General features: G+C 34.6%; 1 protein-coding gene across 1 annotated transcript; it reads right to left on the reverse strand.

Moving 5' to 3' along the window:
• Nucleotides 1-496: 496 nt before the first annotated feature.
• On the reverse strand, nt 497-5,284 carry LOC107486060 (subtilisin-like protease Glyma18g48580). The gene is made up of 11 exons (XM_016106600.3): nt 5,144-5,284; nt 4,930-5,039; nt 4,689-4,786; nt 4,420-4,578; nt 3,929-4,052; nt 2,684-3,230; nt 2,311-2,405; nt 1,949-2,200; nt 1,706-1,820; nt 1,399-1,615; nt 497-1,176 (listed from the first exon to the last, which is right to left on the reverse strand). The coding sequence occupies exons 1-11, from the start codon at nt 5,231-5,233 to the stop codon at nt 632-634; spliced, it is 2,352 nt and encodes a 783-aa protein (XP_015962086.1). The 5' UTR covers nt 5,234-5,284; the 3' UTR covers nt 497-631.
• Between the last annotated feature and the right edge of the window lie 12,188 nt (nt 5,285-17,472).

Here is a 17,472-nt window from a genome sequence, read left to right on the forward strand (position 1 = left end):
TATACAACACAGAATTTAAACCTCCAACACTTACTTACAGCCTTAGAACTACCAACACTTTGGTTTTGCTCTTCTTGTTCAAGTATCCTTCTTGTATTTTTATTTGTTCCGAGTTCAAGGCTTGTTAAGGCCCAGAATGTTTGGATCAAAGCTGAAGCTGGCTTATTACTGATCCCTCCTTATTTGGCCCATAATGTGTGAATAAGGTGAATTAATAAGGTTAAAAGAGTAAATTTAATAAGTAACATTAAATTAAAGTATAGTGTACTTGTATTTGATTGGTGATTGTTCATTTTGTTCAAGATAATTATTATTTCCCTAACACTCCGAGTATGTAATTTCATAGAATCTTCTTTCTTTTAACACTTAACAGTCAACTATATGTATTCTAGAAAATCGAAATGCACAAAATTAAATAGTCAAAGGTTATGCACATTTCTCTAACAATCAACAAGTCGCAGAAAAGAACAAAACTAATAGGATAGCCCATACCAAATAAAAAAACAAAAACAAAATTATGAACACTAATAGACAGACAAACATCCAAAATAAGAAAATGAACATCTCATATCATGTCATAGGTCATACATAGCCATATATTAATGTATTAATATTAATTAGTATATACTTCTCATGATGTGCGCCTCACAACAATTGGACTTCTAACAATGTGCTTCCCATTTGTCCATTTCAACTCTCCAAATTGATAATTCCCATTCTGACTCACACTTCTTGCCTTCACAATTACTTGGAACCTCTTCTTCTCACCAACTCTCTTGAACGTTAGGGAACTTGGCACCACAACAATGTTAAATCCAGGCAACTTTGCATTTGCAACATATGTTCCTGGAGGTCCAACATTAGTAACCGTGCGAGTAACATTCTCTGCGTCAGATCCGAGATTTGGCAATGTGATTGAAGGGTAATTTAAGTCTGTTACTCTGTGAGATCCAGAGCATATGAAGTTCTTGTTGGAATTGAGTGATGCTATGAGGTTTTGACTGTATCCAGAAGCACATAAGAAGCTCAAGTAATCAAGAATGGTAATGTCATAAACAAGTCCAGGGTCCATGGCTAAGTCTGGTTGAACATGCCCTGAACCATAAGCAAAAGGTGTGGCTAATGTATTATCAAATGCATCTTGTATAGCTCCATTGGTGTTATCTTGAGTAGTTGCTGAAAAAGTGAAGAAAAAGAAACAATATAATAAGGCATGCATATGAATAGTCATATAGCATAACAAAATCATGACTACAACTTGACGTTAAAATAATAGTTGAAAATTGTTAGACGACAGTTTAGTCAAAATGTCAAATCATCTGTCAATTCTCATCTGTAAGTGATCGCCTAACAAAATAATTAGCCTTAGGATACACAAGAAATGCATGTTTAGAGTACCTGTGGTCATGATTGCGGATTTAATAGCTGCTGGAGACCAATTTGGATGACGAGTTTTGAGAAGACCAGCAACACCAGAGATATGAGGGCATGACATGGAAGTTCCTTGTAGCACATTGAACCGGAACCCGCGGCGTGTGTCTGATGGCAAGTTAGATGCACTTGCTGCTAAGGAATATGAAGCTAGTATGTTCACCCCTGGTGCAGTTATATCAGGCTGAAACACAAAGCAGGGGAATGTAGTTAGAAAATAAAATAAAATTTTGAATAATATGTCACTAAGGAGCATCAATGACTATATATAAACCTTGAGTATTGATGGTTGAATTGGATTTGGACCTCTAGATGAGAATGAGGCCATAACTGGAGCTGGCTTTGTTCCAAGCAATGTTCTTGCTGCAGACATGTTAATAGTAGGGCTCCTGAAACATTTTTAAGTAACCATAAGTTGATGTGTTGAACAAAAATTTACTTGCAATTAACTATAGTGTTTCAAAATGTTACTTAGAATTTGTTAAGTTATTATATATATGGCATCATTATTACTTACGTGGTACTGTTGTAATAATCATGAACATTTTTGTCCTGATTATTTTTGGGCACATTTGTAGTGGACAAAACATGAGGCTCAGCTAGAACTGTGTTTCCACTTTGAGCATCGTTTTCCATAACCACTCCAACTGCACCTGCAGATAAAGCTTCTTGGCCTTCAGCAACCGACCTTATTTTCCCACCTCGAAGGCACATTACTATTTTGCCCCTTGCTTTTGCTGGATCAAGTGTTCCAGGCATACAAAGTTGACTGCAATAACGTATAACAAGTACATATATACATGATTAAATTTGCGTGACTTTGTATCTATCTATTATATTGTTTTCAATTAATCAAAGTTCTATAGGATTTGTACTTACGCATTTTGAATTGTGGCATTAGCAAATCTAGCATCAGATGCAAGGATGAGAGGAAAGGATTGACTGGATGGTAAATTTACGAAAAGACTGGCTCCCTGGTAATTCAAGTTTACATGAGCATGACCAAATTAATTCTACACATTAAAAAATGTTAAAATAAATTTTGAAAAGAGCAATGCTAGGGGCTAGCAATTTTTGTGATTGTTAGCCATCAACTAGCCATCAATGATGATTTGATGGTGTGAGATTTCATCCAATGGCTCACCTTCCTCTGCTGGTTACATGCTGGCCAAAATTCAATAAAACTGATGCCCCCTAGACTTTTTCTTTTGAAAAAAGTACGAAATGAAAGTATTTTATCTTAGAAACTTACCGTGACTTGTTGATTGTTACCAAGAGTTACGTTACTGCTGAAGTCCCTATCAATGGTGCTAGCAGCAACCGTGAATACCCATGGAGCCACGTTGACAACACTTGAAGGTGTGGGTCCTTCATTACCGGCTGAAGCAACAACAACAACGTTTCTTGAAAGCGCATGGAACGCTCCTATGGACACCTCATCGGTGAATATCTCATTAGGGTTTACCTCTGTTCTGCCACCAGCCGAAATGGAGATGACGTCAACGCCGTCGCTGATGGCTTGGTCAATGGCGGACAACACGTCTGCGCCATGGCAGCTTGTCTCGTCTATCGTTGACCAGCACACCTTGTAGGCTGCAACCCTGGCTCTTGGTGATCCACCCTTTGCGGTGCCGTTGCCGTTGCCGAAAACGCTTGCGCCGGGTACGAAGTTGCCTCCGGCCGTTGATAGAGTGTGGGTGCCATGGCCTTCGAAGTCACGTGCCGTGTGCTGTGATGGCGCAATTTTGCCTATGCTTGCCTCATAGCCTTTGCTGAAGTATCTTGCTCCGATTAGTTTCCTGATTAATCATAATATAGCATAAGCTCAGTTAGACTACTAGCCAAGTAATTTTTTTTAGAGTTATACTAGGTTATGAGCGGCCAGCAAAGTTTAGGCCAGCAAACTTTATTAAATTCTGATCAGCATGTAAAATTTTATACCAATCTCATACCATTAAAATTATCATTGATGATTATTTAAATATTTGATGGCTATAAATCACAAAAATTACTAACCCCTAGTATTCTTCGAACCAGCATATACTAAAATCAACTATCAGTTATCAATATAAAATATATATTAAAATATAAATATATATTAAAAATAAATTAAATTACACACGTATTTATATATAAATATATTAGTAACTTATTTTAGTAAATAATTTTAGTGTACAAATAATATTTTTATTTTTTTTAACCGTTTAATTTTAATGTGGTAAAAACACGGTTATAAAATCAGATTTATGCTTTTTCACTACATTTTTAAGTAACAAAATTTAAAAGCTCATTATTTATTATTTTTTACTAAAGCCACAATACATTATTAGTTATCTATATAAAATTCTTTTACGCTTAATGATATACAAGTACAAATTATTTTATCAGTTTTTAATATTGAATGGGTGAATCTGGTGCTTCATAAAATTTGCAATTAAGCATATATGATAGAATATATTTGTGTTTGCAGAAAATATTATTGAAGGAAGAAGAGAACCTGTTGCATGGAGTTTTTTTTGAACTACGAACTTTGCTAATTTCACAGACATTACCGCCACGCCATTTTGTTGGAACAGGGCCTATTCCTTTGTCACTAAAACTCTTAGATTCAGGCCAAACACCTGTATGTATATACAAAAGGTGAAATTTAATATAAACAATAATTATTTTTACATATATATATCATGGTTCAAGTTCAAATTACATAATTTGTTTAATTTACAACTGTCTCTAGATTTTATAAAAGATTCTTACATCATAAAGAGTTGTTGTTAACTACAATTTATTTGATACCAAATTATTAAATATTTAATTAAATTATCGTCTAACAATTCTTTTATTATTAATTTAAGATTAATTTAAGATGAAAACAATGGATTTTCACGGTAATATAATCCCATTGGACCAACTCATTATCAATAATATATGCGGTTCTGATTTTGATTATGAAGTATATGAAGTAGCATGTGCGGTGTGGAGAAAGCTTACCTGTATCAATGTTAGCTATGATTGTATTTTCACCATATCTCCCTTTCTGCCATGCTGTGTTCATACCATTCCTCCTGTGCAGTCCAAGAAACTCCCATGAACGTGTAGTGTGTGGTTTGTACTCTTTGCTCAAGAACACTGACACAACATTTGGGTTTTCTGCACCAAATTGATGAATTCCCAGATAAACATTATTAACTATAAATTTTGTTTATTAATTAAGTCCCGAGGGACAATATTAATAATAATGGAAAACCATTGCATCTTACTTGCAATTTGTGCTGCTTCTTCCTCTTCAAGTAGTGCAGCAAAGCCATTTATGTGTTTATTATACGAATAAATAATTGCTTCTTTGGCCTTCTCATGGCTGTGAATTCAATGTGAATGACGATGATCAAAATATATATATATATGTGATAATTAGTCATTTACTGCATGGTTTTATTGTGAATTACACTTGGTCGATCTATTATCTATATATGATATATATGATTGTTTAATTATATATACCTTCCCAAGGTTGAAGTTAGTAAATCATGATGAGAATTTGTAGCGGATTCAAGGTCATAAGACGAAGGGTTTGGACCATGAGAATGTGCTCCCAAGTACACAATGTAGCACTGAAATTTACAAAATTAGAAGGCTCATTTATTTGAAACACAGTATGAAAAATGAAAAAATAAAAGTAATTAGAAGCTAATAATAATAATAATAAAGATCTTGCCTTTTTGGTGGCTTGTGCAGCATTCAGAAAGAAAGTAGAAAGAAGAAAAGATAAAACAAGAAGATGAAGGTAAAAGATATAACGACCCATATTCTTGATGCTCTTTAACTTTGTGTATACTAATTAATAAGTATATATACTTTCAATTCTATGCATTGGAGGGAGTTGATCTGCAAAATTTTCTCCTTATGTAATGGAACATCTATCTATTTTTGAAGATAAACAAAGAAAAGAAATAGGGTTGTCTCTTATTATATTATATTACTCTTGGTCTCTTTTTAACTCCTATTATTTTTCACACTCGCATTTATTTAGTAATTTTTTTTTCAACGCATGTTCCTTGTGTATGTATATATTAGTTTATTATTTATTTTTAAAAAGCAAAAAGTCTTCATTGAATTTAAAACAAATACGGGAGATGTATGCATGTGTAATGAGAATCTAAGAATATATAATATAGAAGTTACGTGTATATTAAAATTAATTATCAGTAAAAAATATATATTAAAATATAAATATATATTAAAAATAAATTTAATTATATATATTTATACACAAATATATTAATAATTAATTTGATATATAAATGGTATATGTTTCTGTGTGTAAAGATATCTCCAAAGTATAGTTAATTCTGTTAGTGTTCAAACTTGTTTTTCTTGGACTAAGAGAAAGGAATGTCGTCTTTTTGTAAGGATGGTGGCTTGGGCACCTGCAAAGGGACTCCAACACTCAAATAAATAAGAGTATGAGATTATTTAGAGGGATCTGGAATGAATTACGTACCTGTGACTGAGTGAGTCACTTAGTATATATTGAGTTATTCTGAGGTGGTTATTCGTATCTTTGTTGCTGGTTTGACGGAGTCTTTTGCTAATGCTCCGATATTTGAGATTCTAGTGGTTTGGTTGGAGAGATTTTCGAGGAGGTTATTTGTTTGGATCGAATCTGATTCCGAAGTTGTTATTGTGGACCGGTTCTTGGGTAACGGATCATAGCCCCAAGCTAGACCTATTTTGCATAACCAAGTTATAACAGGTCGAGCTTTTGTATAGCTCGAAATCAGGTCGACTTGTTTATGGCAAGTTTTTTGAAAAATGGGGAAAGCTTGATGTTTTGGCGGTGAATGCAAAATACGAGGAGGGGAGAGAAATTGTTTGAAAAGACCGCTGTAGTTAATGCGTCTGGGGGAATGAAACGGTTATTACTATTGTCCATTGATTCGTGAGGTAATATTTTGATCAACGATTGTGGTTTGATTAGGGTTTTTACTGGTTTACTGAGGTTGTGTGTAGTGGGTTAGTGGGTGAAGTTTTGGATTTTAGATTATCCATTCGGGTTTTACGTTGTTTGGTTATTTGCTGAAGATGAGCAGAAAAGGTTAGTGACTCTTAATTTAGTTGCTTTGTTATTTTTTTTCTGCTTGACTTTTTTCTGGAATGGAAAAGGGAAAAAAGGTGTCAAAGAGAAGTGCTAGGGGTAGAAAGGGTGTTGAGAGTAATAAGAAAGATGATAAGATAGTGGAGGAAGTTTTTGAGTGGGATCCACGTGACGTTTTTGCTTAGGTTGCAGATTTGGTAAAGAAGTGGGTATCTGTTTTTGATGATGATCGCAGTTTGTCTCAGTTGGGTTCTTCATTGTCGTGGGTTAGGGAAGGTTCAGGTGTTAATGTTAGGTTTATGACTTGTAATGCTGACGATCGTGTTTACCATCGTGGAGAAAGTTTTGAGTTCTTTTTTATGTATATCTGCATTTTTGTCGAATTGGGTGTTAGGTTTTCCTTTTCAGAATTTGAGTGTGGGGTATTAATGCAGTTAAAATGTGCTCCGTCATAGTTACATCCGAACTCATGGGCATTTGTGAGGGCCTTTGAAATATTGATGGATTGTCTTGAGTTAGAGCCGTCATTAGAGGTGTTTTTTCCTTTGTTCCAGTGTAAGGTGTGAAGAGGGGGTGTTGGTTGAACTTGGCTAGTGCTCCTGGTCGCGCTATTTTCAGCTTGTATAGATCTTCTTATAAGGGTTTTAAATTAATGTTTTTGAATATTGGCGTTGCCGAAAATGATTTTCCTTAGTTTGTGGATGAATGTCTTTTGGAAAAGTTTCTTTTGTTCTGGGATCCGAGGCCGAGACAGATCCTAGGAATGGATAGAATGGAGTATAAGAATGAGATGATTGTTGAATTTTTAGTAAACCATATTTGTTCGTCTGATTTGTTGTCTGTTGTAGAACTTCTTGAATTGGAGTCAGATAAGGATGCTTTGTCAGGATATATGGGTAAAAGTTGGTTGTATTTTGATTGATTTTGCTTGTGTGATGTCTTGAGATATGGTTGTTTTGTTTCAGTTGAAAAGGCTCCAAAGGTGACGTCAAGTAGTCTTCGTGCTTTCTTCCGTACTAAAAATGTTGAAAAGTAGGGTTCGAGTAGCCATGGTATGGTGGAGAAGGGTGCGGAGGTCGATCAGCCTTCGCCAAAGAAGAAAGTGAGTTATAAACGAAAGAGAGGTGATGGTAAAAAGGAAAAGATTGTAGACCTAGCCGAGGATAAGCTCGGTGAGAGGGATGTTGATTTGGAGCAGGTGAGGAAATTTACTGAGAACCAGAGATCCCTTCATGGCTATAGGGGGGATGAGGATTTGACATCGTTGTGGAGTGAGCATTTCCCTATGTCCTTAGTAGCTGATGAGTATGGTCAGAATTCTGCCGACGTTAAGCTTGTTCATGATGTTGAGAATGTCGGTGTTTCTCAGTATCTGCAGGTATGTGTTTTGATAGTTTTGATTTCCTTAATGTTTCTTGTTTTGATTTTGGTTTGTTAATGTTGTGCATCGGCCAGACTTAGGAGCTTAGGCATGCACGAGATGCCTTTGATAAGGCGACTGTGGATCAGTTAGTGCAAGAAAACTTGGAGAAGGGGAATAAGCTTCGTGACGCTCTGCATTTGGTAAATACGTTGCAGGAGAAATTGACCTTGACTAAAAATGCTGGAAAGAGGTTTGAAGAGGAGAAGGCTGCACTTGAGGCTAGGTTGGTAGCACTTGGTGTTGAAAAGAAACAACTCGAGACTGAGAAGGAGGATCATGGCCTCGAAATGTTTGCTGCTGGTTTTGATAGAGCTGCTGAGCAGGCGAGGTTGTTAGCTCCTGGAGTTGATTTGTCATGTATGGATCTGTGCAAGGTCGTTGTTGGTGGAGAGTTGGTGGAAGATGATGATAATGAAGAAGAGAAAGAGGGTGAGAATCCGGATACCCCGTGAATCTTTGTAATAGATCAGTGATTATTCACTGTTTGTTTTTTTGTGTATGTATTTGGAACTTCTGGCTTTTGGCCAAAAACTATTTGATGTAGCTGTTTTGGAACTATTGGCTTATAGTATTTAGCCGAAAATATTTGGTATTGTTTGACTGGTGGTTTGTGATTGCACTCTCAGTGCGTATTTGATAATTTGTGTTATTTTCTTGTTTGAAAATATTTTTTAATGATTGAAAACTCATCTTATGAGTTGGTGGGATTTGTTATGGTGCTTGGCCGAGTAAGATAAAAAACAGATACGTGAAGGGACTTATAGTTGCTGGGTTGTAAAATTTTTAATAATTATAAAGATGCGGGGTGGTGTACCTCATTAAAACCTCTTCAGCAAAATCCAACTTAGGGAAAAATCTAGTAGTAGAAAAAAGATTACATCACCGTGCCTGACTTATAGACTAATTGTAGTACAATTTTAAGGAAGAAATGTTCCAATTGTTTGGTAATATTATACCCTATCGTGTTTGGAGTTTGTATGCTCCTCTGCCAATGATTCTATAAACCCAAAATGGGCCTTCCCAGTTGGCACTTAGCTTTCCATGTCCTGGTAGTTTTCGTGCATCTTCTATTTTCCTAAGAACAAGGTCGCCCTCTAGGAATGTCCTCGGTGTGAGTTTCTTGTTATATTTTTTAGCTATGGCTCATTTTGTAGCGAGTTGTTGAAGTGTTGACTTGTTGTAATATTCTTCGACGAGATCCAGCTCAGTTCTTCTATTTTTAATGTTGTTGCCTTCATTCAAGCTTTTGGTTCTAGGAGATTGTAGAGAGATTTCAATAGGTAGCATAGCATCGCACCTGTATACCAGCCTGAAGGGAGTTTCTTTTGTTGATGACTGCTCTGTTGTGTTATAACTCCATAGTACCTCTGGAACGAGCTCGGCCCATTCTCTTTTGGAATCTTCGAGTGTCTTCCTGAGTCCCTGTAAGATAACTTTATTGGCAGCCTCAGCTAAACCATTAGTTTACGGGTGTTCTACAGACGAGAATTGTTGAATTATTTTGTAATTTTATAGGAAAGTTGTGAATTTTTTATCTATGAATTGTCTACCATTATCAGTTATAATGGAATGAGGAATACCAAATCTGCAGAGTATATGTTTCCATACAGATTATTTTTTCAGAAGTTATGTTTGCCAATGGTATTGCCTCTATCCGTTTCGTAAAATAATCTATAGCAACAATTAAAAATTTAACCTGCTCTGGAACTGGTGGAAAGAGTCCGAGGATGTCTAGCCCCCATTTATTGAAGGGCCAGCTTACCTCTGATGAATGCAGCTGCTTGGCTGGGTTGTGAATGATCAGTGCGTGTCGTTGACAATGGTCACAATGTTGAACCTTGTACGTGCAATCTTGTTGCAATGTTGGCCAGTAGTAGCCTGCTCAAAGTATTTTGGAGGCCAAGCTTTGCCCTCGTAAATGCGTTTTGCAGACGCCTTCGTGAACCTCGTCCATTGCTAACTTAGCATCTGTTCCATCCAGGAATTTTAGAAGAGGTCTTGTAAAACCTTGCTTGTATAGCTCGGAGCCGAGTAGTATGTAGAAGCTCACTCTTCTTTTGAATTTCTTCTCATTTTGAACGTTGTCAGGTATTTGACCTGTTTTTAAATAATATATGAAAGGATTTTTCCAGTCTTCTTCCTGTGAAATACTCGAAATTGTTGTTAGCATAACACTAGGTACATCAAGTTTTAGTTGAGATAAAATGGGTGTTTTAGTTTGGCTTCTGGTTGTTGCTAATTTTGAAAAGATATCTGCTCTATCATTTTGTTGCCGAGGTATGTGAGAAATTTCAAATTTTTGAAAATCATTAATAAGAATATTGACAATAGCGTTATACTTTTATAACATTGGGTCTTTTACTTGAAAATTACCTGTTACCTGTTGTACCACAAGTAGGGAATCACAGTTGACGCTGAGCTGTGTTACGCCTATTGTGTGGGCCAGTCTTAGTCCTTCTATAAGTGCTTCATATTCTGTTTGATTGTTGCTTGCGTGGAAAGTGAATTGTAAAGATTGTTCTAAGGTCGTTCCTTATTCATCTTCAAGCAGTATTCCTGCTCCAGAACCCTTGTTGTTTGAAGCCCCGTCGACGTATAGTGTCCAATTGTTTACGGTTGGACTGGGCTCGTCTACTGTGAGTTCTGTAATGAAATCTGCTAGCATTTGAGACTTTATGGCTCCTTGCGATTGGTATTAGATGTCATACTCGGATAATTCAATTTACGATTTAATCAGTCTTCCAGCAAGTTTGAGCTTTGCTAAAATTTGTCAGAGGGGTTGTTCTGTTTTGACTATGATGGTATGACTTTGGAAGTAGTATCGCAGGTGTTTGGCTGTTGTTATCAAAGCCAGGGCTAATTTTTCTAACTTTGGATATCTGACCTTGGCATGTTGGAGTGACTTGCTGACGAAGTATACTGGGTGTTGTTGCTTTCCTGTTTCAGTTACCAAGATAGAACTAACAGCATGATTAGTAACAGATAAATAGAGGTATAGGGGTTTACCAAGCTCCAGCGTTTGAAGGCTAGGGGGTTCTGATAGTATGGTCTTGAGCTCCGTAAAGGCCTTCTCACATTCCTCAGACCATTTGAATTTTTCTTGCTTTTTTAGTGTTCTGAAAAAGTGATGCGATCGATGTGCTATACGAGGCAAGAATCGGGATAATGCTGCAAGCCGTCCGGTAAGTTGTTGAACTTCTTTAACCGTTCTTGGGCTTCTCATGTTTATTATCGCTTAGCATTTTTTGGGGTTGGCTTCAATACCTCGGCATCTGAGCATGAAGCTGAGGAATTTCCCCCCTCGTACTCCAAAAGAACATTTCTTGGGGTTAAGTTTCATGTTGTATATTCAAAGCTGTTGAAAGATTTCTTTTAAGTTATTAATGTGATTTGTTGCATGTAGTGTCTTCGCCACCATGTCATTGACGTAGACTTCTATGTTTCGGCCAATTTGGTTTGAAAAGATTTTGTCCATAAGTCTCTGATATGTTGCACCTGCATTTTTGAGTCCGAACGGCATGACCTTATAACAAAATTTCCATTGTCAGTAATAAAAGCAGTCTTATCCTGGTCAGCCGAATACATTAGTATTTGGTTACAACCGGAATAAGCATCCATAAAGCTTAAACATTGAAAATCGGAAGAACTGTCAACTAGTTTATCGATACATGGGAGGGGGTATGCGTCTTTTGGACATGCCTTATTAAGGTCTGTATAGTGCACGCACATCCTCCACTTACCGTTGTTCTTCTTAACCATTACTACATTGGCTAACCAGGTGGTGTATCTGAGCTCTTTGATGAACCCAGCTTAAGGAGCTTTTGGGTTTCTTCCAAAGAAGCTGCCCTTTTGTTTGTGCTGATGTGTCTTTTCTTCTGAGCTATAGGTTAGATTGACGGATTGATTGCCAATTTATGGCAGATGACGTTCGGGTCTATTCCTGGAAAGTCTGCTGGAGTCCACACGAATAGGTCGTCATTTTGCCTCAATAGTTCGGCTAGTTGTTCCTGCTCTTCATTTTTTAGTGCGTTTCTGAGGTATGTGTATTTGCTTTCCTCGATTATTAATTGAAACTTTGTGAGGTCATCTATTGGCACTGGTTGCTTTTGATAGTTAGTCTGAGGATCTAAGTTGGCCAGTGGAGGTGATTGCTCTGATTTGTATACTGTTTAGACGTACTGTTGCTCAGGTTGTCTCGAATATTCATTCTTTAGGCAGGCATTGTAACACTGCATGGCCTCTCTTTGATCTCCATGAATTGTTACTACTTTGTTGTCATGCAAAAGAAACTTAATACACAAATGTACAATGGAGATAATAGCATTGAAGGCATTCAAAGAAGGTCTGCCTCGAATTATATTGTAAGGACTTTTGCAATCGACGACTAAATATTGTATGTAAATGATTTTACAATTAGGATAATTTCCAAGTGTAGTTTGTAACCAAATATAACCCTGGATTGGGACTCGCTCACCTAAAAAACCTACCAGTTCCCCTGATGATGGTTGGAGGGCTTTATCACTTTTTTTTTCTGGAATGTTGAGTAGAATAGGACATCTGCATTACTCCCAGGATCCATCAGGACTTTCTTTACCAATGGTTCTCCGACTTGTGCAGATATAACCACTGGGTCGTCAAGGTTGTGATCATTTGCTTTGTAGTCTTTGGGGAGGAATGAGATCTCCGGTTTGTTTGGGTTGATAGGTTGGGACGAATTTGATCCAGTTACTGACATCATAGTTCGGTAAGATCTCTTCCTGGCCGAGTTGGTACATCCTCCTCCTACAAAATCACCAGACAATTTATTATTCGATGTGGTGGATTAGTATCTTCATCTACCTTCTTCCTTTTATCTCAGGAATTATCAGTTATTTTGGAATGTTGGCCGAAGTTTTTCGTGTTTCATTTTCGTCCCCGGGTATCAATGTATTTGTCTAATAGGCCTTGTCGAGCTAATTTTTCAAGTAGATCCTTTGCTATGACACAGTCATCTGCCGTGTGTCCATATTTCTGATGGAAGGTGCAGTATTTGGATTTGTCAACGTATCGCTGGTCCTGGTATGTGTCTGCCTTACTTGGAGGTTTGATAATAAGTATTGAATGCAGAATGTCTCTGATGATGTCCTCTCTTTTGGTGTTGATAGGAGTGTAACTATCGAACTTTGGCGTGAGTTTAAATGATCTTTGGTCTGTTCTGTTATTTGCATGCTTGTTTCGTTTCTCATCTTCCCTGCTTGAGGTAGACTTCTCCTCTTTTCGCAGTTGTCGGAGTTATTCAATTTCAATTTGGCTTGTTGCTTTTTCTCGAAACTTAGCTAGTGTTTTTGGCTTCGTTATGACTATGGTTTCCTGGAACTTCCCGTGACGAAGGCTGCTTTTTAGGGAATGAAGATGTACTTCTGGATTTAAATTAGGTATTTTTGTAGTTGCTTCTGCGAACCTTATCATGTAGTCCTTCAGGCTCTCGTGTGGTCCTTGCTTTATGGTGCTTAGGTAGTCAGAGTTGTGCACATATATTTTGGATGCGACGAAATTGTTGATAGACAGGTCGGCTAACTCATCAAAGCTGCAAATAGATCCTTCGGGTAGGTTAGAAAACCAGATCGGGGAGGCTCCATCTAAGAACGTAGGGAAAATTCGGCATAAAATCGGATCGGACTCTTTATTCATAAACATCATTTTGTAGAATTTAGTGACGTGGATATTGGGATCTCCTATCCTTTCGTAGGGTTTCAGGGTCATTAGTATGGTAAAATTTTTAGGCATTTGAAAGCTCATGATCTCCCTCGAAAAGGGGTTTGTTCTTTTCGTGATTGTTTTCAATGTTGTTGGTATGACGTGCTTAGCCTCTGACATATGCTCATCAGGGTCGTCCTTATTTTCAGCATTCTTGTGTTCTCCTTCCTTGTTCTGGCTGTGCTGTTTCTGGCGCAAGAGTTCGGCCATTCTTTAGTTATCTGTCCTGAGGGATTTATTGATGGCCAGAAGCTCGATCAGGTTAGGGTTTGAGGGAGCATGGCTATGTTCGTCTGCCATATGTTATGACCTGCAAAAAGGAGAAAAAAGCACAAAAAATATTTTCAAAAATTGTGGGGGTTAGAAAATCGGGCCTCATGTTGGGCGTCAAATGTTCCTATGTGTAAAGACGTTTTCGAAGTATAGTTTGTTTCGCTAGTGTTCGAATTTGTTTTCCTTGGATTAAGAGGAAGGAACGTTGTCTTTTCGTAAGGGCGGCGGTGTTGGACACCTGCAAAGAGATTCCAACGCTCAAATAAGAGTATGGAATTATTTAAAGAGATCTGGAATGAATTACGTACTTTTGACTGAGTGAGTCATTTAGTACATATTGAGTTATTCTGAAGTGATTATTCGTATTTTTGTTGCTGATTTGATGAAGTCTTTTGCTAATATTTTGATATTTGAGATTCTAGTAGTTTGGTTGAAAAGATTTTTAGAAAGGTTATTTGTTTGAATATAATCCAATTTCAAAGTTGTTGTTGTGGGCCAATTATTGAGTAACAAATTAGTATATATTTTTGTATAACATAAGTATGTTAGGTGAGTGTAACAACGATAATTAAAGTCAAGGCTCGAGGGACGGAGACTGATGACTCCTATATTTAACTAAGGATGGCAGGAAGAAGGAGAATACGAGACAAATGAGATTAAATATATATTTTTTTTAATTCCTCTCCCCTTGTTTTAATAATATGTAACATAGGTGTACATACACTACTCGTGATCGTCTTTCATTATATACAGTCATACAGAAATAATCTTTATTTTATTATTCTTCCTAGAAACTATTAGAATGTTGACAAAATTCATGCATTAGTTAGACCAACTTAGCAACGCGTGGACTATATTGTGTATCTAATTTATACGTACAAAATCTAAAACATGATCTTCGTGAATGTTGAGCTAAATTAAAATTAGCAGAATAATGGTATATAGTCGGATTTAGAGAGCGACGACTCCGTAAAGATAGGACTTATTATATGGTTGTCTTTCTTTTGTCTTTTATACTTCTATTAAGAAAATAATGATAATGTTGAGAACCACAGGTTGGACAAACTCAAGAGTGTCTAACAAGAATAAATTTTCTTAATTTTTTTAATTATTTAATAAAATATAATTTTTTATTATTCAATATTTTTTTATATATTTCTTTTATTAATCTCAGTTTCACTCTCTTTCTTTTATATATAAAAGAAGTAAAACTGTAAAACATGTACAATTAATTAATTGCTTTTTCATAAAAATATTTAGTAACAACAAAAATGATAAAAAAAACACCTAAATTTATCTTATTTAATATTTATTAATTATTATTAAAATGAATAAATATTAAATAAAATAAATTTAAACTATTTTTTAATCTTCCTATAGTAATATAATTAGCTACAAAACTATTAATCATATATATAGCTTCCATTACTTGTAAGTACTTATCTTTCATACTACTAAATTATGAACATCTATATATATATATATATAAAAGAAAAAAAGATATCATATGTACAATCACATGGACATTTAAATAATTAAAAAATATGAGAAATATACAAGAAACATTAACAAAAACTAATTAATAAAATAAAGAGACCAATTATATATCATGTCATTAAAAAGGACCTATTTAAATAAAATGTATACCTATAAAGAATTAAGGGCCAACGAACACTTTGTTTTAAAAAGACAACAATACCATTAATCAATCTCTTAGTCTAATTTTTTCCTTAAAGAATGATTTTTTCCTTATGGAAGCATCCCGGCCAATTAAATTAAGGGACTAATTATTTTTTGGTGAGTGTAATTCGTTCTTTATATATCTGTCTTTTTCCAAGCAATTGAAAATTATCACCCCATCCTTTCAGACACAATAATTTTTAGTCCAGTGAATAATTGACGTACATTTTCTTTAGCCAACTTGCTTTCTAAAGTAATGTATATTCAAAATCCTATAGAAAACTAAAATAAAATAAAAGACACTCATGCTTAATTTTCTTCAAAGCAATGCGACTGATCATGAAAGACAAGGAGCCATGGACATTGTTTACAACATAGACAGAAGAATAATTTATGACAACCAAAATGGGAACGTGACTTTATTTAAGGACAAACTAACTATAGTTACAACGTAAGTTACGAAACGTTTGTCTCAATTTATGCATAGTTTAAGGACCATGTTTATTTACATTGTTGTCATTTATTGACCTATAACACTCGGTTTCTTCTTACCTTGTGAAACTATTTATAATATAACATATAACATGGAAGCTTCTATGAAGGAAAAAGTATATTATGGTTTTTGAAGGACCAGAATTATTTTTTAAATTTTAAAAATATTGGGGTCAATTTGAGATATAATAACATTGGTGGAGGGGCCTCTCCGCTAACATTTTTTTTAAATGTTATATACACAAACTGAATTGAATTGTAGTGCGGGGGCGAAAATGTATATATTGAAATCAATTTCCTTGAATATTATTAATTAAACTAAAAATATAACTCAGATTAAAAAATAAAAAAAATTAGTAAATAGTTTCATTGTTAAAATATTATTTATTATATTTAATTTATCAACAAAATTTTTATTCTTCATATTTCAAGTTAAAATATTTTGATTAATTTATGAATAAGTTATTATCCTAACTAATTTTACATTGATTTGTTTTTATACACATTTAATAATAAAATTAATTAACGGCCATTGATGATACACTTGCATTTATAATTTGAAACTAAAATTATATATAAATATCAGAAAAATAAAAAAATTATAGCAATAATATGTTCGAATGAAATAATAGGAATTTAATTAAAAATTTTGTTCTTTCTTTTTCATTAAAATAATTACATTTTTTATGTTTTTTAAATAAATTTTAACACAGGTTCAAAAACAAGATTTGATGCATATGTTTAATTATGTATTGTACAAAAAATATTTCTCTATTACTAGTTCTAAGAATCAAAAATATATTCTAAATCCACAAATTTATTAATTTACTTTAGAAATATGCCACATATTTATATATAATAAAATAAAAGCTTAAAAATTAACAGTAAAAATCACTAAATTGATGACAAAATAATAAAACATATAACTTCATCGAGAGAATAAAAAGTTAGATTAACATTTTATTTTATCAAAAAAATTATTTTAACATTTTATATATTGAGTAATTTATTACACTAGTTTTTATTTTTATTTATCATATTTATACTTAAAATTAATTTTATTTTTATAATTAGACCCAATTCAAGTACACTCATTAGATAAATAAAAAAATAATATTATGTAATTAAATTATTTATTTCAAATTTTTAAATAGTTAAATACATATAGGGATAGCTGATTGTATATCTAATATATGAATCATATAAACCTATATTAATTATAATAACTTATTGAGAGCTTTATATTGATAATTCTATTTCAGTTAAGGGGTTCATGCAAGTCAAACATGTTACTAGTATTATGAGCTATGATACGTAGACACTGATACGGATATGGAACACGATA

The sequence above is a fragment of the Arachis duranensis genome, chromosome 4 (assembly GCF_000817695.3).
Source record: "Arachis duranensis cultivar V14167 chromosome 4, aradu.V14167.gnm2.J7QH, whole genome shotgun sequence".
NCBI classification, from domain to species: Eukaryota; Viridiplantae; Streptophyta; class Magnoliopsida; order Fabales; family Fabaceae; genus Arachis; species Arachis duranensis.